This window comes from Sturnus vulgaris, chromosome 3, assembly GCF_052056855.1.
Source record: "Sturnus vulgaris isolate bStuVul1 chromosome 3, bStuVul1.hap1, whole genome shotgun sequence".
NCBI lineage: Eukaryota > Metazoa > Chordata > Aves > Passeriformes > Sturnidae > Sturnus > Sturnus vulgaris.
The window spans coordinates 42,723,466-42,748,524 of NC_142245.1; the positions used below are offsets into that span (position 1 = coordinate 42,723,466).

The window sequence follows — 25,059 nt, forward strand, 5'->3', positions numbered from 1 at the left end:
TGCATTCATTCAAACATTGGATGAAACAAGAATAGAGTCAATTTTAAACCCCTAACCAGTGGTAGCAATAGGTAAAAAAATCTTCCAGTATTGGAAAATCTGACTGCCTAATACAAAGTCTTTCTTTCAAGGTATGAGATTATTCTTTTCTGATTAATTTGTGGTTTTCTTCTTTTCTACTCTACAAGCTTACCATTGTATTGCTTAGCAGCTTCTCCTAGCGACTTGAAATGTAATTTCATGCTATATTCTATGTTCGAAATCCCAGGTAGGTTTTTGGCTTTTTTTTTCTTTAACTCCCCCAAAATAATTACTTAGAAAGCATTTTGGAGTGCATAGCATGCAGAATTATTTGGTTAATCAAATCTATATTTCATCTGTAAATTTGCAGCAGTTTTACACATCCCTCGCTTTTTAGTAAAGTGTTTCTGATAAAATAATCTTCAAAATCTTTCCAGTATCTATTGGGAGAGTCATCAGCTGGTTCAAGACCACAGGCCTCGTTTCTCAGGAAAGAGCTCTTCAAGAAAAGGGTTTGTGGCTCTTGAACTTCAGATTTGGCTCTAACTATAATATTTAATTGACTGTGTGATGTTTGATTCAGTATTAAAGGGTTTAGGCCCCAAGGCACACTCTCATACCCGTCTGGCTTGGAGCCACAGCCAAAGTTTATTTTACACCATTTGTAGATTCTGCCCCCTTGATCAACAACTGATTTTTCTGAACTTAGTTATTTCCAAGTCTTGATTCATACTACTACTGTAAATGAGCCTCTATACTTTTAACAATTGAACTCTAATCAGACATTTTCCACCAAAATGCATTCCAGCAACTGGACCACAGATCAGAATGCTGCAAGACTACAATCAGCTCTATTTTTATATCTTTTTTGCAGAAATATTTTCAGTGCTAAACCTTACACTACCCTGAATTTGGGTGCAAAATTTAATAAGCCATACCTTTTAGTTGAATATAACATTGCTGAATCCAAAGATTAGAAATACATAATGTTCATCCTAAGACAGCAATCAACAATTTCTCAGTTCAAACAATATATACATAAAGAATAAAACTTCCAGAAATTCTAAAATCACAGAAGCACTAGCATAAATATTTACAAATGGAAGGAGATATATGAATGTTGCAATACTCCTGTTGCAATACTCCTACAAGTAAAGGACTTTTATTTACTCCATAAGTATCTTTAACACATATCTTTATGTATTTATACATAATTATACAATAATCTTTAACAAGTATAGTCAGAGGTGAGGAGGCAGTGAAGTAAAGAGAACTGTCCACTCTTATGTAAATATATATAGTGACCATCATTGTGTCTTTAAAGTAAGGAAAAAAGTAGAAAGTATAAGGCTTCAATGCAAATCCAATACATGAAAACAAAGAAGGTAAATCCACAGAATTAAAACAGCATACAAAGAATTTGCATGATAAACTAGCTGCAGGGAAGCTTGGGTGTCAAAATAAAACTAGGAACACAAACTTTCTTTTATATATTGCTGTACTACAATTAAGCCATTAAATTGAAATATAATGCTATTAGTGTACTATAATGATCCTAAAAAATTGAAATTGTTACTGCATAATGCCTAACTACCTTGAAGTACTTTTCACCTATAGATATATAAAAGGCTCAAAGCACAACAGCAATAGTTTTTCAAGTATTGTGATAAAGATATTTCTATAGCTATTCTGACAATGCACACTTTAAATAATGTTGCTTTTTAAATCTTTCAAGCCTTTGAGTAATGCCAGCAAGACTGAGGCCCTTGTCATTTCCCTGTCCCTACTGATTTCTCTCTTACATTCTCTGAATTAGCAGTCTATTCAGGTGATTTCACATCTTTTCCCAACATTCAATATATACAGGTTCAGAAGAGTTCCCAGGCAAGAAGAATTCTTTGCAGGCCTTTAATCAGGGAATTTTTTCCCTGTATTCATGTGGAATATTGCATGAGTTTATAATTGGCACAATAACCTCACTATAGTTGGAAGTAGATGAACAGCCCTACAGATGCACAGCACATTGGCACATAAATAAAAGAGAAGACTACAGGATAAAAAGCAAGACCACAGCAAGGCAAAGTTTTTTGTAGTTTTGTAACTCTAAAATTATAAAATTACAGTTATTTTACATGCTTTCATTGCAAAGAGGGAAAAAAAAACACCAATAGCTTACCTGTGGAGATGAGGGATTGAAACTGACATTGATGACAGATTCTGTGTGTCTCCCCAGTTTACTTAAAAAAGTGCTTGAACGCATTTCATATATGTAAGCCTAAAAAACAAAGAGTTGATATTTTCACTATTAAAAAAATAAGCACATTCTAGAAGTATTAAGTTACAGTGTAGGAACACGAAATATAGATCCTACAGAGAAGTTAGAAAATTTTAATCATAGATAAACAGATATGAAAGTCATCAATATCTTAGAATGCTGGGTTTAATTGAACAGCATAGAATTCAATAACAATTTAATAATAATACAATTGCTGCAGGTATCATCAATGAGAATCAAAAAGTATACTGCCTGCCTTTGTTTCTCAAAGGGAAAAGTGCTTTTCAAGGAGAAAATTAAAATTTTACTGGTAGGGCCTTAAATAAAGAAAAACTGCTGATGCAAAACTTCATCAGGAAACCACCCCAAAATTCATGAAAGTCATAGGCATACTGATACCATGAAAATGATGGTATTGTCATATTACATAGGCATTATTCTACCAAAAAAATTAGTTTTTAAATAAAACCTGTAGATAAATCCTGTAGTATAGATTTTCCACACAAGAAACACGTGTGAGAGTCACATGAAGAGACATGAGATTGTTTTAAACTATTCCTTATCTAGTAAAATCATTATTTTTAGGATAGACTATGCATATACAAGATGCATTGCATGTTGTCTTATTTGGTACATTATAAATAAAATTTGTATCTCAAAAGATAGAATAAATTGTAAAGCATGTAAAAAATAGTCAAAGATTATAATCCAAACTCTAAAGTTTCAATAAAAAAATTAAAGATCCACCATCTTTACTAAATCTCTGCCACTAATGAACATGGAATTTAGAATACAACCTGATATAAACTAAACCAAACTGCTCTATTACAGCAGTGTATTACCCTGTGACTGAAGTTTTTTGCTAATAGTATCCTAAAATAAGTTTAATCATTCAGACTCAAGGCAATTGAACTTCCTATAGCAAACAGCAAATACGTACAAGGTACACACAAAAACTTGTGGACTCAACAGTCTTCCTTCCCAATTTGCAAAAAGATTCATGGACTGATGCCAGTTCTGAAAAACCTTTAATGCACCACTCAGAAAACAAATTTTATCATTCAACACCAAAGATCGTCTTGTCCTAACCAGCACTGAAGAAACATTGGATTGTTGACAGTGTCAAATATTCTATTTGCAGCCATATTCACTGGGAGGCAAAAAAATCTATTTAATTTGACTCAGTTTATAAACCTCACATATCCTGGACACAGACCCTGATATGGAATTAAAACCATCTACTGGAATAAATGGAGTTCCTGCAAATAGACAGAAATGTAGGTAGCCATTTTTAAACTCTGGATCTTTTGTAGCATTACATACAGATATTGTCATACTGAGAAAGTATGCTAAGTCTCCAGCAATGCACCAAAATCATTGTCTCCTTCCTAAAAGAATACAGCAAATGCTTTTAGATTACAAATCTTTCTTTCTCCCTGGTCTAAAATATATCAGGAAATCTGTTATAATAATGAATAGTTATTGTTAGTGGTAGAAAAGCAGCAAATTTTTTTTGTTTTAAAATATATGGCCATAACATACCTACTGTGACTTCCAACACTTGGAATTTGATCAACTAACAAGAGGACAGAACAGTAAGTGGAGTCCAAACAGATAAAAGTGATACAATGACACAAAGGAAAGCATTCTGATGTATATGTAGAAAATCTTTCCTCTAAAGGAAAGTGCAAGACCGTGTATTAGTATAATCAGTCCGTACACAGGAAAGGTCAAGTTTTTTGCACTTACCATACAAAAACTGAAGAAAAGCTCCTTGGAAATACTTCTAGTTGTTTTATTGACATAAAGGAATTAAGAGGCAGCATGGGTTATTTACTTTACATCATAAACTGGTTACAATATTGCCAAGCTATTGGGCTTAAGCAGAGAAGGTTCAGAGTTACAGTAACAGTAGTACCTTTCCCTTATTTTACAGTGTGTAACACCACATCCATCCATTCTCCTCCCTCCATAGGGGATTTCCATTCTTCATTCTGATGATACTACACCATGACTGAACTAGTAACAAAATTATCAAGTGCTGACACTAATGTGGTATCTCAGTACCTGTAATATTGTGCTCTCTTCTTCATACCAAACTTTGTCACGCTCTATATCACAAAACCCTGTTGTCCAGACTTCCAACAGCAGAGTGTTAGAAATGACAGTGTAGAGACTGTAGCCAGGGGTTACTTCACCACTACAGTTCCAGAACAAACTACAGAGATAATGCTCACATAATTAATTGGAACATGCAAGTCTCATGAAAATGAGAGATAAGATGCTGTAGAAGTCCACATTCCAGGGAAACTCCAGAAAGGAAAGGAGTACCCTGATTAAGATGTGAGCACAAAGCGTTACAAGATGCACTGTTCTTTCCAGAACAGGATGCTCCTAAACACCTCACTAAAGAAAAGGTATTTGTGAAAAGAGGGAGAAGTCATTCCTACCAAACAGCCCTCGGAAATCCCAAGGACCTCTTGTCAAAATGGTTCAAAAATTCAGTAATGCCATGACAGTTTCAAGTGTTTGCATCATAAAATCAATTCCTATTCCTCAGAGCTATTGAAAATATCTATCCCCTTTGGAACTGTGGGAATGACCAAAACAGGACAAATATGCAATGTTTTTTTAACACACTACTAAACTGTTAGAAATTAGAACTTAGAGAGAATAGAACTGTAACTTAGATAATAAAATCAAAATTCATGTATTTGGTATATACAGTAAGTCATCTGGACTCTGCACAACTGACATATGGTTCTAGTAAAACAGGTTGGCTTACTTCTCTTCAAGCCTACTCACCTTTAATGGAAGGAGGAACAAAGAAGAGGCAAAGTCAATGACAGCAAGAATCAAGAGCACGAAATGCTCTGATTCACAAAGAAACAAGCTCCATCTTTTAACCAAGAGAACATATCACAGAGAGGCATAGTTAGTGAAGCTGAAATTTTTCCATCATAACTAGTGGTTTACAGAACTTTGCCAGAATTATCCAATAAAAATTAATTTTCCATTCCAGGTCCTCAGTTTAATTTGGGAAGGACCATATTCATTTTTGGCTTAATCTTACTTCCCTGCTCCACTCTGTAAAATAGATGTGATTTCATTATTTTTTGAACAAAACTCCGAAGTTTGTTAAACCTAGGTATTCTGGTAATTTATGCTCTTCACACAGTCTCTAAATCAACCATTTGGCTCATACCTTTCTTTCAAAAAATGCTGTGAAACAGTCATGCAGCTTCATTGTAATCTAGCAAGTGTGTATTTGGTTCTGTAGTCACACTTCTCAGCCCAAAAAGCATTCAAACCCTTACCTCCCACCTTTCAAGAAATGATTCTTAGCCCTGAGCTAGAGGTTAGGCTGGGATGCAGCACTTTTCCAAACTGTCACTTTGTACAACCAGATTCAGTGGATCAGAGGAGAGTCATGACAAGCAGCTGCTGGTAGAAGCCCACCTGCAGCTAACCACTGAAGACACGGGAAAGACCAGATATGGGAAAGCCCTTTCCTCTGACCTTTACCACAAAGACTATGCTCATATTGAACAGCTGCTAGGCAAAACACACAGAACATGGCACGGAACACAACCTGCCCATTGCATGTCACTTTTACAAATCTATCCTAATGGAATTACTGCTAAACATCTTTCTGATACTGCATTCCCAGCTCCATAAATCTTAACTATTTTGGTGTTATGGTTCAACTTCAACAGAAGAAGGGGCAGAGAATCTAGATACATGCAAGAATAGTTTATTACATTGTGGCAGCTATCATCTTCTCTTTCAATAACTGAAAGGAAAAGGACTAGTATTTTTCCGAGTAATTTTGACATGTAAGACAATAAAATCTGATTAAACAAAAACATCATCATATAAAAGTGCGTAAAACCAGCTTCTGTTTCAATAGCTCTAGCCACAGATATTTAAACTAGTCAGTGATAGTCCAAGTTCTGAGAATAAAAGTTAACTTGGTTAAAGATTTAAATACATTTATTTCTAACTTCAAAAGTTTAAAAACAAAACAAAACTTAAACCCCAAAGAGAATTGTATTTTAACAGAACTAACATTCAAAGGAAGAGGAATAACTCTAGTATAAACATTCTTCTGCTATAGTCTGCAACCATTTTAGTTTTGCTCTGTTTTCTGATGTCATCCAAATGGTTTTTCTATTCTATAGTCACTAGATTATTTTAGCATAGTCTTCTCTACAGAAAAAAAAGAAAAAGAGCAGTAACTGAATTATAAATTATACCATAACATTAGCCACAGAAGAATAAAAAAAGCTTGAAATATTAAATCAATGACAGAGGAAGAACAGATTTTCAGCAAACCAAATGTAATGAAAAAGAAAACAAAACAGTCTAGGAAGCACTCAGCAATACCCAAAATGCATATGTGCATATATATTTTAGACCTCAGCCAAAGTCAATCCCCTTTTTTAATATTAAGACAAATTTTGTCTAATAAAAATACTGATTCAGTAGATATTGGTATTTCCTTTCCATTTCTTGCTGAGGGTCAGCCAAAAGTAAAAATAATTTACCTGTACCAACATCTTCCAAAGAAGTTTCCTGGACACATAACCACATACTTACTTGTATTTCCTTTCATTTGACATTTGAAGAACATTTGGACTAGTCAGTTTTCAGTAACCCAGAGTGTGACAGTGTATTTAGCACCTTACAAGTATATACAAGCTTCTGCTTTCCTCCCTAGATTTGTACCAAGAGACAGGGAAGAAGGGCGAACGTCCTTCCCTTGAGTGGAGGAATTTGTATCCAAATGGAAAATCACTTAATTCTACTGCATTGGTAGACAGTGTGTGCTAGATAAAATGACGCTTTATCTGCAGAATTTCACTGTAAATTCCTCTCTCTGTTTTCTCACACTCTAATTTCAAAGGAGACTTCTTCCCATCTGTTCCCATTGCCCCTTAGTCCAACCCACGGCCATATACATTTCTGTCAAAATGCTTACACCCTACAGCCTCCTGGGATAGGAAAGAGGGGGAAGCAAATCATAAACACTTGAAGAATAACAGAAGAATTCTCCTTGTTACCAGCTTTAGCACAGGGATCAGAAAAGCAACACTAGTTTCCAGAAAACCCTTTGTTGCTGCTGTGGCTTTAAGCTGAAGCATGTATTTTACAAACAGATCACAGGAAAAGAACACAACTAATAAACCAACAAAAAGACATTGGTATCTAAGATACCTAACTTGGCCTTCCACAAATAGAGATGTTTTCTTCACATGCTTTGCATGGATTGGCCAATGTCATCACTTTTCCATGCCTATTTTTCCTAATATTTAAAATGAGCTACAGAAGACAGAAATGTTAAGTGCCTTAATAGAAAAATAAATGAATAATCTGACATGTTTTTATAAAAGATATCTGCAGTTACTAATAAGGCATTATTGGCCATTTGCTTCCATCAGTGCCATCAAACTTGAATGCATAATCCCACAGTACATGATACAAGTATTTGACTTGCACTCCATCACTCCCTATTTATACTGGGGCTCATATTCCACTGAACCATATATTTTTCCTCAATTTCAAGCTAAAAAAGCTCCTGAACTACTTCCACTGAAGAAAAATAACAATTAACCTGAAGCAGACACTGAGCATGGAAAGTTTCAGCCCAAAATGTTCTTACTTATAAGCAATTGAAAACAGAATTATAGTGGAAAGTATTAGACTACCTTAACTGTAGGTATCAGTGCCAAATCCACACATAATAAAACAGATTTCACAAGTATCCTAAGCACTGATTAATGCTCTTCAGTCCCAAGATATCTTATACACTTACCACATGGTAGCATGGAAAGTCTAATCAAGCCTGGCACCAAAATGTTGATTACAGTACACCCTCCCAGAGTCCCTTTCCCTTTTAATGGCACTTATGGAGGCTGTCTTTCTGGTAATCACAGACTTCCCACTACTGTGAGATCCCAGTTTCCATATGATTTTCTTCGACATAACTAAAAAAGTGAGTGACAGTGAACATTATTAGTACTCTTCATTATTAAAATAGTTAATATTATACGTATCAGTCATCTTTCAAGATGCAGAGGATATTTTTCATCTTCTGGCAGTTATAGCTAATACATTTGAAATTTCCTCACTAAAAAAATTGCATAAACCATATCTGACTTCCCTCTCTAAGCCACTCTTCTATGAATTTTCCAAATTGCAATTTTTGCAAATTCAGTTTCTACTTAATTTGCTAATTTTAAGGCCTCATGTATGTGGTTGTTTTTATTTGTTTTCATATTAAATTTATGTAGCACTGTGCACCACTGAGTTCAGGTTGCCTTTATTTTTATAACACACATGGTGTTGTCATAGAGTACAGAATTATAAGTTGAAGATTTTATTCTAAGAAAATTTACCTCACCTCTCACTACGAAGCAGCATGGTTGTATTGCACTCTCTTTGGCTCTTTTCTGACTGCTGCTAAGATTCTCCTCTGTATCAACAGTACCAACAATTGCATTTCCTGTTTGTGTGCTGGTGTTAACTGTTTGACAGAAATACTAAAAGATTCAGATGCTGCAAAGTAGCTTTAACCAGATTTTTGTACCAGATGTACCAAAGATATACAAAATTCAACTACTGTCAAGAATTGAGACCAAAAAGTACACATATAGAAAACACAAGCTCTGTGGATATAAAACTATATATATCTACTTTTAGCACCTCAATGCTCTATACATTCCAAAATGAACATTGGGTATTCATATCTACATCAGCTTCTTGTTTTGTCTACAACTGAACATGGGGTATTTTTATTAAATTAGTTTTCTTTAGCAAAAAGGCTAATTTCTCACACTTCCTCCTATCTCTCAAAAAAATTAGCAAAATTCAATATTAACACAGTAACAAATGACAGACTCATAAAATTCAGTTTGAAAAAAAAATGGCTCAGTAGTAGTTAAATAACAATATACCTATAGGCATCAGAAAATCCCCCACCTCTCTCAGTTGCCAATCTGGTTTTGTGGTGGTCAGGTCTGACATGTAGCAGCCTAGATAAGTAATAGCCTGAAGTGACCAGAAAGCACACATGAACAATTAATGTGCTCATACTCACATAACTCCATGGTTCATATAATAACCTACCAAGGCCAAGATTTTCAGTCATCCTCAAAGATATACCCAAATATACAGTGAAGTAACAGCATACCCAAAGTCATGACTGTATGGTTAAAAAAGCAATATTTATCTGTTCCCTTCTAGGATAATTAGCCTAACAGCCAACCACGCTACCAAAGAATCCAAAAAACTCAGGTTAAAGACTAAAATAAAACTGTGTTCCTCTTTGGGAAGGGGTAGATTTCCTCCACCAACAGCTGGCAGAGAGGCTGTTGCAGCCTCTGTCATTCATTCTCTGCTATGGATTTTGTTCTGCCAAGCAACGTCAATTAGTAAACATTACTAATGCTGTTTTCTCCAGATGTTTCCTATTACAGCCTATCTCAGTTAAACACTATGGACACATAAGATAAAACTTCAGCAATGCATAATTGGACTATATAATTGGAATCACACTGAAAACCAAAATACTTCAGATGGTTGCTACCACTGCTTCATGTAATATATTCTGTTCTGCAAGCCCTCTGGTAGGAAGAGTAGACCAAGACAATAAATATGATACAATACCAATATCATACATTTCTGTAAGTAATTTTCCAAATATAATATTTGTTTTCTCCAAATAAAGTATTAAAACATACTTTATTGTATATCAAATATACCTAATTTAAACCTAAGTGATGCCTCCAAAATACACTCCCAAGAGATATGAAAGAAAGCATAGATTTTTAACTAGTCCCATCTCCTCCATTTACATAGAGCTATATCAGAATATCTTTTCCAGCTCCCTCATTGTAGTCTTTACCTAACATTATTAGGACCTAAAAAGTTCTAACGAAGTAGGCTTTTAAAGGGAGAAAATCAAACATACAATTTTATCATTCACATTTGGGGTTTCCTGAGGTGTTTCTTCTTTGGTATGTAGATTATTTAATCAATTTTTAATCTAATCAGATGTAATTTTAAATCTTCGCACACCACAGACACACAAGGATGGAAGTATTTCATATAGATAAGATCAGAGCAGCTGATCACAACAATAACAAACTGAGACAGGCCCCATCTAAACTTTTCTTTTAAAGACAAGAGGAGAGAAGAAAGATATCATGACTTATCTCTATTTTATAAATCAGAACTGAGACATAGAAAGACTAATGTGACTGATAATATTTTTATGGGGGGTCAGAAATACAATCTTCTTGGCAATGATTACATCAGGAAGTAGTGCAGTGCAAGAGGAGCAGATGTGTAGAACAAAAGAGTGCTGGCAGCCCAACCTCCAAATGTATTTTTCTGGTAGTAAAACATTACAGTATATTGCTCAGCAACACTGATATTTTATTTGGGATATCAATCTCTATAACTACTTAAACTAAGGTGTCAACTAAAAACAAATTCTGCAGCTTCTGCTATGCCTGATGCAGAATCTTGTATCTGAAAATAACTCAGTCTGCAAACAATCATCCAGCCACCCCTCACAGGTTTGCAAAACTCTTTGGATATGCCCCTGGACGAGCATCACTTCCCAGCATCACTTACATAATGATAACTTACTCTAAAACCAATTTTGCATAAAGGTTAATATTCAGGGACTCACAAGTGGTTATTAGACTGATGTTATGTATAAGAATCAAATTGCTTTATCCTGTCTCCTGCTACTCCTTTCCGTGATGCTGCTCTCTGGGCTACTGCCTTAAGCTTTGGTGCCTTCACAGTTGGAAGGCATAAATTTAATCTTGGATTTAGAATGTGTTCCAAAGACAGTGTTGTAAGCAAAATCTTAGACTTTGTTGAAAAGTGTAGAAAAAAGAGAAGAGAATTTCATACATTACCCATGTATTTTTTGCTATTCATGCAGCAACCGGTTTTTGCTGAAAAACTTCTGGGTTTGTGATATGGGTCAATCTGTGTGAGCTATGAACACAGGCTTTGAGATTTGGCATAGACAGAGACTTTTATGTTAGAAAATCCAATTTCAGCACTAGGGTCAAAATGTGCCTCTTAGTGTCTATAGTTCAAAGAGAGCTAGCAAGAATGAGTCTGAAAGCAATTAAAGAAACAAATATTTATTTCTTCATTCCCTACTTCATTTCTGGAAACTTGGAATTCATTCAGAGTCCTAAGGTCTTCAAAGACAAAAATTAAGTGCCTAATTATACATAAAATAAAACAGCTAACTAGAACTACATGGCACAAAAATAAAATTAGTTCTTTTTATTATCAAAAGTGGAATTTCACACTGTCCAGATATTTCTTGTCTTATTATACTAAGACGGCTTTAGTCAACAAATTTTTAGGTAAACATTTTTGTAGAGAGTCCAGCAAAATGAAAATCTAAACCCAACTAGGGTATATTTGTCCAGCGTCCTTAATAATAGCCAGAAATCTTAGACAGTCCACTTGTAAAACAGTTAGAAATTACAGTATTATGTGTAATCAGTTGAGAAAAAGTCAACTAAATTCACTTGTAACCTTAGGCTATTTAGGATGCAGAGAAGATTTGATATTAGAAGTGTTAAATTCTATATTTTCTAGTCACAACTAATTACAGTAAGTACAATTACAGTTCAAAACCAGGTACTGGTTGCCTGCTTGATCAGACTGTCAGGTCCTACACAGGTCTTGGTAAAGGTTCTCTTAAGGAAGTTGGAATAATCAGTTAGGGAAATACTTTCAACTCCAATTTACAGTATCTACAGATCACACACCAGAACAGTTCAAATAAAATCAAGTGGTTACTTCAGCCACACAGAAGCTATATCAAGCTCTTATATAAAACAGGTCACACACCCTCAAAGTAAAAAAAAAGAGACAGACAAAATTTTCATCTCTTTTTTTACAATAACGTATTTTGGTTTGCTGTTTCTATGTCCTGTAGGAATGTGATTTTGCTATTAACCAGTGTAGACAACATATGCTTCTCTGTCAAATACTTCAGATATTGTGAAATACAAAAGAAAGTTAAAGGTCAATGTGTCTCAATTATATTCCAATTATGCCTCTTTTGGCTTAAAAATCAATCACATTTGTTAACCTCAGGGTGCAAGAATTGCACTTGATAAAGTAAACTCCAAGATGACTAAAGATGCAGTTGCTTCTCAGTGGAAAGTTACATAACCTATTTCCAGAATGCTCTTTTTGAAGATAACTCTGTATCCACACCACTGATTTTTTATGCAATTTATTCCAATAGACATTCATTCATATAACCTTCAGAAATATGTGACTTCTTGATACTATTAAAACTGTCCCAGTTGCACATTAAGTCATCTGTCAGGATGTTATTAGTTGAAAAATATGAATGGACTATTCAGTGCCACGTACAATTTTCTGTTTCAAAAGGAAGCACAAAAATATATCCAGCCTCAACACTTCAAAGGGAAGCCTCCTAAAAAATGCCCCAAAACTGCATTTTGTCCCAACAGTACAGCATGAGCAAGAGTCCAAAACTTGACTCAGTTTTCCTGAGGGGACAAGAAGAAAAATCAAAGTTCTCTACAGACATAGGATGCAAATTATGCAAAATCCTAACCCAGGAGCCACACTAAAAAGTATTGACTGGCAGTGTGCCCACCAGGGACCACATGCCAACTGGAGCAGGATGCATGCCAGCTATTCAGCTTCCTTTGATGATCCACCATGTGCCAAGAATTTGGAGTAAGGAAAAAATCATGCTTTCTTTTCTTGTATCAGCACTAATTCCAAACAAATATTTTAATGCAAAAGAGAAGACAAAAAGGTCTTGTGGCTGCACCTATTTTTATACAATTCAAAAGCAACTTTAATTAGTAACCTCAAATAAATATATTATTATATCATATATAATGACCTGAGATGAATATTAGATGCATTTTTTCACAGACAAAGAAAAATGCCCTTCTTTTGTATTGCAAGCTGCATTTTGAAATGCTATTTACCAGAAACTTGAAAAATACGTTTTATTATGAAGATGTCAAGAACACAACACCTATAGCCAAACATCCAGCAATCTGCCAATAAAATCTCTAACCTTCACACATTATTTGAGCCAGTATTTCAAAACTAGCCAGAAGAGTAAATTCCTCTTGTTCTGAATTTGAAGTTGACCAGAAACTCTGTGTCATGTTCTGATGATTAACCTATAAATACCTAAAATAAATTTAAACAGCATTCCTACCCAGATGTTTTGACAGGACATGTTTGCAATGAAGCTGACCCCAGTCCAGTTTCAAAGGCCTACTGTACATGTTAGCAATCATCCATCTCTTCTCAAACAGCAAGACAAACATTCTGCCAACATTGCAGGCATTACTGCATTAAAAGTAGGTGCAAACTCTAAAAAGGTAGCAGTACACGTTTACTCAGGATTCATTTCTAAATAATTTAAATATGATTGACATTGATTCAGAAGAGAACCTGTCAGGGAAGAAAAAACACGCACAAAGGGTTCAGAAAGTTTTAATTCCAGTTGAAAAACTTCTTTTTTTATTCAGCTGATTGGTTCACAAGAAAGCCATATTAAAATATTCATCACCTTGCATTTGGGAGCTTTAGTAAATTAACTTGTATTTGCTACAGAGTTCCTAGTGGTCAGATACATATACAACACATAAAGCTGTGCTACAGGGAACACCATTCTCCTCATCTTTGATGGCACATGACAATTCAGAGTCAAATATGGAAACCTATGAAACAATATTTTAACAATTACTTTGAGTGCTAAGATTTAGCTGCTCTGGGATTTATCAGACAAAATAATCATGAATCATATGTAACTGCTACATGTGAATGAACTACATGAAAAGCATCATAGAGCCCAGTAATGCACATTAAAATGAATCCTAGAATCCTCTGAGAAGACTCTTTTAGGCACAATTAGGAGGAAAACAAACAAGAACTCCTTACGTATTTGTCATCTGATCCACTGGCTATAAAGCGTCCGCAGGGAGACACTGCAATTCCACACGGATAGCAGCGGCTGCTGTGCCCTTCAAAGCGACGCTCACACCTACAGAGAAGTTTCAGTGTTATTAAGCACAACTAAAAATTACCTCTTTTACTGCCAATTTCATTAAATCCTCCTGGTTTCATGCTTTTCTTAGTCTACAAATTCACTAAGGCAAATCCACAAATTAGGATTTTGTCAAAAATAAAAGACTTTAAAGAACATTAACAACTAAAAATAAAATGGATGGAACTGCCCCAGGACAATGACCAAACCCATGCTTTGGCCTTTTTTTAGTTTACAGAGCTAGAAACATCATTAAAAATTAGAAATTAGAGGAGCTGTGATGCCTATCAGTTAGCTAAGGGGAAGGTCTTGTGAAAGTCTGCTCCATGAAGATTTATAAATCTCCCTCAAGTTATTTAGATCAAATGAAGATGCAGTATGTGGAATTATAGCATAAATAATTATTGCTTGCTTTTCTCACACCCAAATCTGACTATTTAACCTTTGTCTCCTATTTACATTTCTACTCCATACATTAATTTGTTGTATATGCTAAGTCAAGAAAGCCAGTATCCAAATGACATTCAAAAGTGAAAAATACCTCTCTCTCTGTCCTATAACTGTAGATAACTTCTAACCTATCTGTGTTAAAACAGTCTAAATGAAGGGATGGATTTAAAATTAATTCAAGGAATTAATTTCCTACTTTTCATGTTAATATTCCAAGAAGCATTGTAGAATGTTTTAAATAGCTGAGCACACGTGGGCCACTTAAAAAGAATATTTTCAATGAGATGAAGATTAATATCCCCTTTAAAAAGCACCACATGGTTGTAAAGAGCCATGATAGTTTTGCAGTCACCACAAAATTAATGTTAAAAAATATTATTTAGAGTTTCCTCAATATTAAAAGACATTTTAATACAAGTTTCAACACCATTCAGAGCTGTCATTTACATATGGATATCTCATTTCAGAACTTTATTTTTATACCTTTGAGGTATTATTTTAAAACCGACTTAAAATAACCTGCATTCTTCTTTTGTCTTTATTATGAATGCTGTCAACCAACCCTTCTTACAAAACAAATTCACGTACTTCACCATAATGCAGATGTCATATATTATTTTTTTTTTTTTATGTATACTAGGTCCAGGAACAAAATTGAAATAGTAATATCTCCTGCCAACTCCTGTGATATACACTTTTTCCTGGCCAGTGAAATCACAGAAGCTATGTCAATTCAATCGACTGAACCTATGTGCAGAAAGCTCTAAATTTTTATACCATATTGTTCTGTTGTAGACACGCATGTATGTGTAAGGATGCACTAAAAGCCAAGTTGGTTTCATTCACCCAGGTGAGACAGACATACTTGAACAAAAACATTGCTTTGTGACTGATTTAATTGCATCACTTATTAAAGCATAAAAGAGACACTCTTAAATGCATGAAAATACATCATTTTATAGAGCCTAACTCTGAACTTTATTCTGTATAACAAAACTACTGATATTAACAGATATTTTGAGCATACAGTAGACACAGTTCACCTCAGACAAGTTCTATCCTAAAACTGCTAAAATAAGCCAACTGAAGAGAACACTACAGTTCAAGAGAAGCAACTTATGAGGACAGCCAATTACTAAGATGTAAAAACACTTTTTAACTTCAGGTTTTTTTCATGAATATTCACAGACTTTCAGTAGCCAATGGCCACATTTGGTCTATTGAATAACCTGCCTCTGTTTAAGCTTCTTACTGACAGTAAAGGAGAACAGTAGCTACCTCAGCCTCCTCAGCATTCTCCTCCTCAGTTAGGCTTCCACATAATATTATTCATTGTGTAAACTTCTCCTACAACTTAGCCTCTAGTCCAGTTGAACTGTTTGCAAATTTCAGGGAGACTTTTTTTCCACGTGCCTTTACATAGAGAATTTGAGGAAAAAAAGTCTTTTTAATCCTATACTTGTAAGATACATCAGCATCATGTGAAATAAATTTCCTCATGAGAGAAATAAACAAAATTCATATCCACTATCCCTCCTGAAGGTGTCTTCAGGTTCACCATTCTTCCTAAAGTAGAGTACTGGTTATTAGGACTACTTCTAAATGTTTAAGACCTCATTATCAGGGCCTGTAAAAGATAATTTTCTCAATGGAGTCTTCTTCACAGAAGAGCCTCCTAATAAAGCACTGCAAAAAACTTCCTTTCAAAAGAAATTCCTCTGTATTTGTGACTAATAACTCGAATAATTCACCTATAAATAGATACAAAAGAACTAACAGGATTCCAAGGTTTTCACTGATCTTTTCTCTGTTATACCACAGCAGTATAAAGCAATGTCTCAGTCATAGGATGGTGCTCTTTCTTCTTTTGCTAGTGCAGCCACAGTAATAACCACTACCCTGGATTCTATTTTCTTAATGGTTTTCTTGTTCAGCTTTTCCATTCTATTAGGATATATGTTCCATTACAAGTTTAATTACTTCCCCAACCTCTCAAAATTCTACTTTTAAAAGACATTTTTAAAAATACAGATTCCAATTAAATGTTACATAGAATTAAGCAGAAATTTTGTTACTCAATCTATCAACTCCAGATATCTATAGGTAACACAGCAATGGAAAAAAAGTGGTCAAAAAATCATAGAATTACTAGATAGATACTACGTGTATGATTTTAGAGTATTTTAAGGATTTTCTTCTTTCAGGCATTTTTTTTTTTTCTTTTTTTTTTTTTTTAAGTAGCAACAGGTGGTGATCCAAATTATTTTGGATATTGTAGGCTTTACGTGGCCAGCTGGCATGCTCTCCAGCCTCCTAAGAATGCTTTTCTGGTCAGAGATTTTCAGGGGTTACCATGACAAACATCTGGTAATTGCATGGGACAGCAAACAGCCAAGTTTTCCCTATGTTCTCCATTGTACATCTTTTAGTCTACATTCCAAAATATGTATCGTTTTATGTAGTAAAAAAGTCTTGAATAATATTAGAAAAAATATACTATCTTTTTCTATCTTTGGAAGAGAAAGATACTGGAATGTGTGTCTCTTAATACATTAGAGAATACCCTCACAAAGGAGTCTATTTCATTCTGCTTGATGCATTAAAAAATTTCAAACAAAAGTGTGGTTGTTTTTTTTTTTTCTTAAACTACTTTCATTTGTATTCTATTACTTTGTGCCAGTGCTCTGGTATTTCTGCACAGACTCTTCAGTACCAGCAGATCTACTAAGGCTCTGCAAAATGTGAGTATAATTTGACAGTAGTGGTAGCTACTTTAAATGTACTGTACACATGGGTATTGTTTCATTGAAACACCAAACCCTTCACATAGGAGCTCCCAATATTTTCACCATAGCTCCCCATCCTCTATACTGTTGTGCACCTCCAGTCCCAAACTTGAAGGAACTCCAGACACTCTTTTGTCCCTCAGAATCTGGATAACTAGACTCAAAATCTCCAAGGGAAAAAAAAATAAAAAAAAAAATATGGCTAACCATGGGATCCTCATGTTCATAAGAAACCAACAAGTAATCAAATTCTGAGTTGCTGTATATTTGTATCTTGCTTAGGATGATGTCAAGCAGCTAGTTCACAGTGAAGATGCAAACTGAAAAATATCTCAAAATTCAAACTGCATGCCTGACCCTAAGGTCTCAAATTGTGAGAAAATGTATGAGGTGAATTCCCTGTAGCTATAGGAATTCTGCTAAAATATGTTGCCAGAGGAGTTGATGATCTAGTTGCACAGCATCATAACACTATTTGGAGATTTTGCCTCAATGTCTAATAATATCTTCATACAATTGGCAAATTCTTTCAGAGGCTGAAAGGAGGTGAAACCGATTTTCTCTGGGATCATACATCAAAGCATTATCATGTAGCAGAGTATTCTGCTGAAGCAATTCGGTTTATGCAAGTAGTTCAATATTCCTCAAGTCTTCACTGTGGTCTGTAAAGCAACCACTTCCTTTTTTGTTTCTTTCAGGAGATGAAAAATGGCTATTTCAGCACCAAACAGCATAGCTCAACAGCTGAACTTCCATTTCTCAGCTGGTCAGAGTGTGACTCAGAGGCAGGCAGCTCCTGCCACCAGAGGTGTTAGTGTGTTGGGTGTTGGGAGCTCCTCCTAACACTTTGTCCCTGCTATTCTTATTACCTGCAACAGTAATCGAGCACCTACCACATCTCCCTCCTCACACTACCATAGCAGCATCCCAGACTTCCAAATTGGGCTGCACTAACTCTTCCCCGCTCTCTCAATTTCTGGGTTAGCAATATGCACAGCACCCATTCCTGCCTTCTAAATTAATTTTCAATTTCATCTGTTATTGTACATCTTGATCTCTTAGTCAATCTTACATCAGCTTCCCCAGTATGTTTCCCATACCCTACCTTTTCTGTGGCAAGTAAAGAAAAATGCTATTTTCACAGAATCACAAAGTGATTGAGTCATGGTTGAGGTCGTTAGGAGCTCTGGAGGTCAGATTACCCAACCTCACTGCTCACACAGAGCCAGTGTGGCTTCACCAGTGCTAAACAGAGGGGAGGCATCACCTCCCACAGCCTGCTGGTAACACTCTTCCTGATATAGCCCAGCACATCATAAACTTTCTCTGCCTCGAGGGCACATTTCTGACTCATGTTCGTCTTGGTGTCCTTTCCTGCAAAGCTGTTTTCCACGTAGCTGCCCCCCTCAGCATGTATTGGTGCCCGGGGGTTGCCTTTGGTGCCAAGAGGACTTTGCACTTCCCTTTGCTGAACCTCATGAAGCTTCTGTCAGCTCATTTCCAAAGACTTCTACAGCCTGAAGCGAGGAGCAGAGAGTGCATGGGTGGGATTCCAAGGCTGGTCAGGGCAATTAAGGCCCAGTGGGGCAGTGAGGGTCATCACAGTGCAGCCTGTCACTTCAGTAAAGATGCACTTGAAAATCTGAGGTCAAGCCAGGTAACACAATTACCAACACAAAGAAGGATGAAGCTTTATTGCATTGCCTCTTTAGCCATAATTTACTGATGAGAAAGGAAGGTCCACATAAGTGACTAAAACCTTTACAGGAGATCTGAAAATTGCCTTGGGGAAGAAAATTTTACAGTACTTCACATTCTAAAACCTCTCTTGAGGAAACGGACTCCTTGGAATGAAACATGCAAGAGAAACTGCAGAAAATTGGATAAACAATTTTTCTCATTATCAGCCAAATATGAAGATATCTGTATGCATGTAACTTTACTAGGCAATGTGAGCTTATGCTACTAAGTATTTAGTCAATATTCTAAATTTAACAAAGTGAAGAATGCAACACTATGAATTTATAGTTTCTTCCTAAAAGAATGAATGAAAAAAAATTCCTTTCTTCTGGACTTTCAAAACACAGAATCATCTAATCTACAAGTGGGAGAAAGTGAGAAATCGAAAAGATCCAGACTGGTAAAGCAGAATTAAAAGCTGTCATATGAAATTTAAGTGATATATGAACATATTAAAGCAGCTGATATTTAGTCTAGTCTGATACTTCCTGTTGTTATGAGTTTACTTTGTAAGAGAATTGAATGTTCATTAATTCCTAAGTTTCTATATTGTTTCTATCAATTGGTTTTACAGCCCTGGGATGCCAAAGTACATCTCATCACCCTGTGTGTCCATGAGCATAGCCACTAAAGACAGCAGGACTGGCAGACAAGGAGGCTTAGTGTATTGGAATTTTCTGAGATATCTGGCCTGTCTAAAGGACTCTGCAATTTGTGTCATTCCAACCCAGACTTTTCTGAGATATTAAATTTAATTGGTGGAGACAACAGGTACAGCTGAGTCTAAATCAATATATTCCTGACTTCAGAAAGAGTAGCAATGTCTCCAAAATACATTCAACAGACACAGCAGTATGAGAAAGAATGGTGAAGTTTCTTGTGTCTTACAGACAAATGAGGTCTAAAAGGTTTCATTAGAAAGAACACTTCAACGCCTTCAAAAACGTAAGAATGTATTAGTTTTTTGTACCTCCTGATCATTAAAGGCTTTTCTGAGTCTTTTTTGGGAATCCTGAATCTGGTGACTATAATGTTCTTCTCATTCAGGTTTCCACAGCATCTCAGCCTAATTCTTGCACTCACTGCTTTCACCTTGGACACAAGAGAAAGTAATTTGACTTGTTCTCCATTCTTTTAGACAATATAGACTTATATATTGCTCTTCAAAATGTCTTGGAAGTTGACTGAAGGTCATTATCTTACTCTAAAGCATGTATTCATAAGGTCTTGTAGTTCATTATCCTAACTTGGAAGAAGAATAGCCATAGTTTTCTTCTTCCAAGAAAAACTATTTTCCTTGCTTCTTTATTCCTAAGTCTGTTTTGTAGATAATCTGGAGGTTTTCTTAGCTTTAGTTATAAATGAGGAGAATGCAGGAGAAGTATAAAAATATTCAAAATCTTCAGATGAAACTTTACAAATCCATGCATTTCAAAGCAAATGGAGTAGGAGCCTGAGTAAATTGAAAAGCCACTAGCAGTGTCCAAGATTCTCTCATTTATTGGCAGGATGACCTGGCTGAGTGAGGTTGGCTGACAACATCAGAAAGTTAAAATGTCTTCTCTTGTACCACCTTCAGAGGAATCCATGAGACTTTCTGGCACTCTCTGAAGGAATCTTGGAATGCCTCCAGATCATCAATAGTGAAAGAGACAGACAAATTCACAGCTTTATCCAGAAAAGATGATGAAAATATAAGTTGCAAAATAATTTCACCAAATTCAAGAACATAATAAAAGTTGAATGAATTTTCACTGGGAAAAAATTGTAGTTTGATAACACAGGTCGGATAGCTAAATTCTTGTAGAACTCAGAGCAAAAATATCAATATACTCAAAACTTCTAAATCTGTAGGGCAGGTTAACATGTTTGAAGATTTAATTTATGCAGATCAAAAAAGAACCTGAGCATCCTGCTATAATTCCTCAGCCATTTGTGAGAAAAGGAATGAATGTCATATGAAAAGGAGCCATCATCAAAGAAACTGAATAAAAAAACCCCAAGGAAATTGTACAGTTATTCTACAAATTATTTCCTATGCTTTCAACAGCAGCTTTGAAGAGCACTGTGCTAAAGGGATTTTTTCCCCTTATTTAATCAAAATTTTGTACTTTACAGAATTTTTAAATAAAGTAACAATGGATAGATTCTCAAGGGCAACAAACAGATTTAGGAAAAACAAAACAATTTTCACTGTTGACATCTAGAACAAAATCAACAAACAATAAATCTTGTTAGATACTGCAGTTAGTGTTACTATCCACAACACTGCAAACAGTATAAATGAGAAGGTGGACTTACCTTTGCTATATTTCAAGAGCACTGGACAAAGATTTCACTAAACAAACCCTATTCTGGCAAACCCAAGGTAGAAACAAAGATAGCTCGTTCCAGAGGGACTGGAAACAGTTGTTGATGCATCAACTTTACAAATCAACAACTTTACAAGATGAAAGGTACTGGCCTACCATAAGGTTGTTTAGGCACTAATCTCTCCTGTAAGTACTCAACAGTGCAAGGGATGGACTGGATTTGATTGGATAAAACCTATGAACAAAAAAAACAAGCAAAAGTGTTCAGTCTGTGTAACTGTCATAGTAGACCTAACACTTCAGCAGAGACTTGTTCCAAGTTCAGAGTTTTCCAAACTCAGACATTTTAAATTTATTTATCTGAAAAACACCTGGTGAACACATAGGAAAAATTGAACAGTTTTACTCCTTTTGAGAACTCAGGAGCAGATTTAAAAATATAGAAGACTCAGTCTCTGGTCTGAGCAATGGTAGAAAATTTCATTTTAGAAAATGTGGTTTGCTTTTTTCCTTGAAAATTGCTAGCAAGTGAAAAACAATTATTTATTTTTTCTATTTCTTCTCCATAAGAGTTAATACTACTGATCACTGTGTAATGTGTAACAAACAGACACATGTACATAGTACCTCACAAGCACCCTTAAAATATCTGTCATTAAGGACTTGAACTACTTTTTGAAGCTTGGCTAATAGAACACAGTGGACACTAGAATACACTGACCTAGCCAAATTAAATATACAGCAAGAACATACATAAATTAGTTCCTTCTTCTCAATATACATTCATTTAATTGATTGCCCAGATTTTACACTTTAACTATTTTACCATTCATGAACTTTACTTACATTAGTATTTAGAAACAAAGAGACAGATAAGTGATCTGTGAAAAGCTTTCTACTTTTTCATTACTCTTCAGAAACAGAGTTTGAGCAGCTTATTAGAAAAACATAAGAAGGTAAGATATTCCAACCCCAGCAGTCTCTAGTTTCATTACTTTCTGGCATTGAGTGAAAGTAATACAGCAATGATTTTGGAAAGAACACATATGCCCCCTATAGATTTAATGTATTCTTACCACAGAAAGATGGAAATAAATGAAAGGCTCATTAAGGATTGCTGAAATAGAAAATTCAGTACTAGAAAATTATATGACATCTTTCCATAGATATATTTACATACACAGAAAGCAAATATGAAATTATTCTTTAAAACTTAAACATCCTCCTGCCCAAACCCCTTTTCTTTTAAACATAATTATTTTGGCCTGCACAACAGAACTTGCCCCAGGTATTACTTTTCCTGAGCAATGTTCCCTCCTTGATGTTTTATTCCTTAGTCCCCAGGCCTTCCCAACACTGAAAGGTGTTTAGACACAGTGTAGCATTTAATTCTGAGTTCATAATAATGTATCATGCAAACTTATATCGGTATATACATGGTTTATAAAAATGTTTTTGCAATTTTAATTTTTCAGAAGATAGATCATAGATTTTACCTCTTCTAACAGTAATGGCATGCTGCTTTGGAAATACCATTAGCATTCAGTTCAGTGCACTTTTATATATATACTATTAGATTTACAAAGGTGGGTAATCATAGGTGGTAAATCTTAAATATTTAATGGCTTCCACATAACTAACTATAATTGAGGAATGAGCACTTTCTTTGGTCTCTAAAAACTAGTAAACTTCAATCAGCCTGTAGTTCAGATTCCATATCTAAATTTCTACTGGTATATGAGAGCAAGCATGACAATTCTAAATAAAGATAAAGCATGGCCTTTTATTCCAAGGTACCTAGTTCATTCTTACCTCAGTGTTCTTAAATCCCACAGTTTGATGCCATCACCTGCAGCTGTGGTCAGGAAAAGGTTGTAAGCTTCAGGTTGCTGAGTGCTGAAAGATGATCCCTGTAAAACAATAAATCAGTTTCAGGTAACTATTCTCATGGCATTAATTATTTACAGAGTCACAGAATATCTTGAGATGGAAGAGGTCTATAGGAATCACCGAGTCCAACTCCCTGCTCCTTGCACAATTATGCCATATGATCAAGAGCATTGTACCAATGCATCTTGAGCTCTGACAAGCTTAGTGCTGGGACCACTTCCCTGGGGAATCTGGTCCAGTGACCAACCGCTCTCTCCGTGGAGAATTTAATCCATCTAAGAAATAAACTGTAAATATTTGTTAGGTTATGTGAAATAAAGCTTGTCTGCACATACACAAAGGAGCAAAGAGGAAAGAGTGCATGAGGAGGAAGTCCCATAACCCAGTCAGAGAAATAGAGCACAGCCTCGACTCCTCTCAGAGCTGTCCCAGGACAGCCACGAGCCCTTTGGTCCAGGGCTGACACCCACCAGGATGGTCAGTGAGACAGGCTTTCTGGGGCACCTCACAGACTAATGGGGATTACTAAATTCGGGGTATGGGATCCATCATGAGAAACAGAGGAAGATCTTTTTGTGATTGCACAAGACATTACAGGATGTTAAGGGAAGCAAATAAGGGCAGTGAAAGGGAGGGAGCAAAGGTTAGTTCTACAATTAATTATAAGACATGGTTAGCCCTGGGCTAAGTGTCCAATTTCCACTGACTTCAGTAGCAATTGCATTCATTCACCACAAGACCAATTTTGGCTTCATACTCTTAAATAATTAAATCCAGTGTAAAACCTCTGATATTTTAACATCCACATTGCCAAATCCCAGCCTTTTTGCTGGATAAAAACTTCTTTCTCCAGGGAACCTAGCTGAAAGAGTTAAAACACTTTCTTTCCTTTTTTTACCATTCACTTTTTTGATTTGGCTGAATACATCACAGAAACCTCAAGGTAATTTCCTGCAATCAGTATTTCACTGCCAGGAATCTTCTATTCATTATGAAAGTTGGTGTGTAGCTTGCTCTAAGAAATGAATTAAAATGTACTGTGCACCACATTTCCCAACAAAGTCTACACATTCTCACATTAACTCTGTATAACTATAAAGAAAAGAGTCATGCAAAAGACAAAGACAGTAGTAGTCCAAAGGACAGTATTCATTAAAAGTCACAGAGCACTCTTTTTTGTGCTTTTGAAATATTTGCTTGCCATCCCTTGCTGCAGTCAGCACTGGTCACAGAGTCCAAAATAAACAGTTCTATTGACATATAGACATTTACTTTGTGCTTTACTGCTTTACTATAGAATATACAGAATACAGTAAAAACCTGAAGGTAAGAAGTACAATCCATTTGCTCCTTCTCTGGCCTGAAATTTTGTCAGCAATATACTTTATTAATACATATACTTGTACCTTCAAACTACATTTGCTACTGAATATTGATACAAGAAAATACATGCTAGTTGGGATAATATGCAAGCCGAGTTTTATTTATCACTTT

The 25,059-nt window shown here is 35.4% G+C and overlaps 1 protein-coding gene across 2 annotated transcripts in view; it reads right to left on the reverse strand.

The window, feature by feature from the left end:
- WDR27 (WD repeat domain 27) overlaps positions 1-25,059 on the reverse strand; it is a 90,429-nt gene that overhangs the window by 38,054 nt on the left and 27,316 nt on the right. For both annotated transcript variants that reach the window (XM_014875588.2, XM_088161459.1), the window contains 3 exons: positions 23,488-23,585; positions 14,282-14,384; positions 2,198-2,296 (listed from right to left, as the gene is read on the reverse strand). In XM_014875588.2, the coding sequence (XP_014731074.2) occupies positions 2,198-2,296; positions 14,282-14,384; positions 23,488-23,585 (300 nt within the window). The remainder of the gene's footprint in view (positions 1-2,197; positions 2,297-14,281; positions 14,385-23,487; positions 23,586-25,059) is intronic.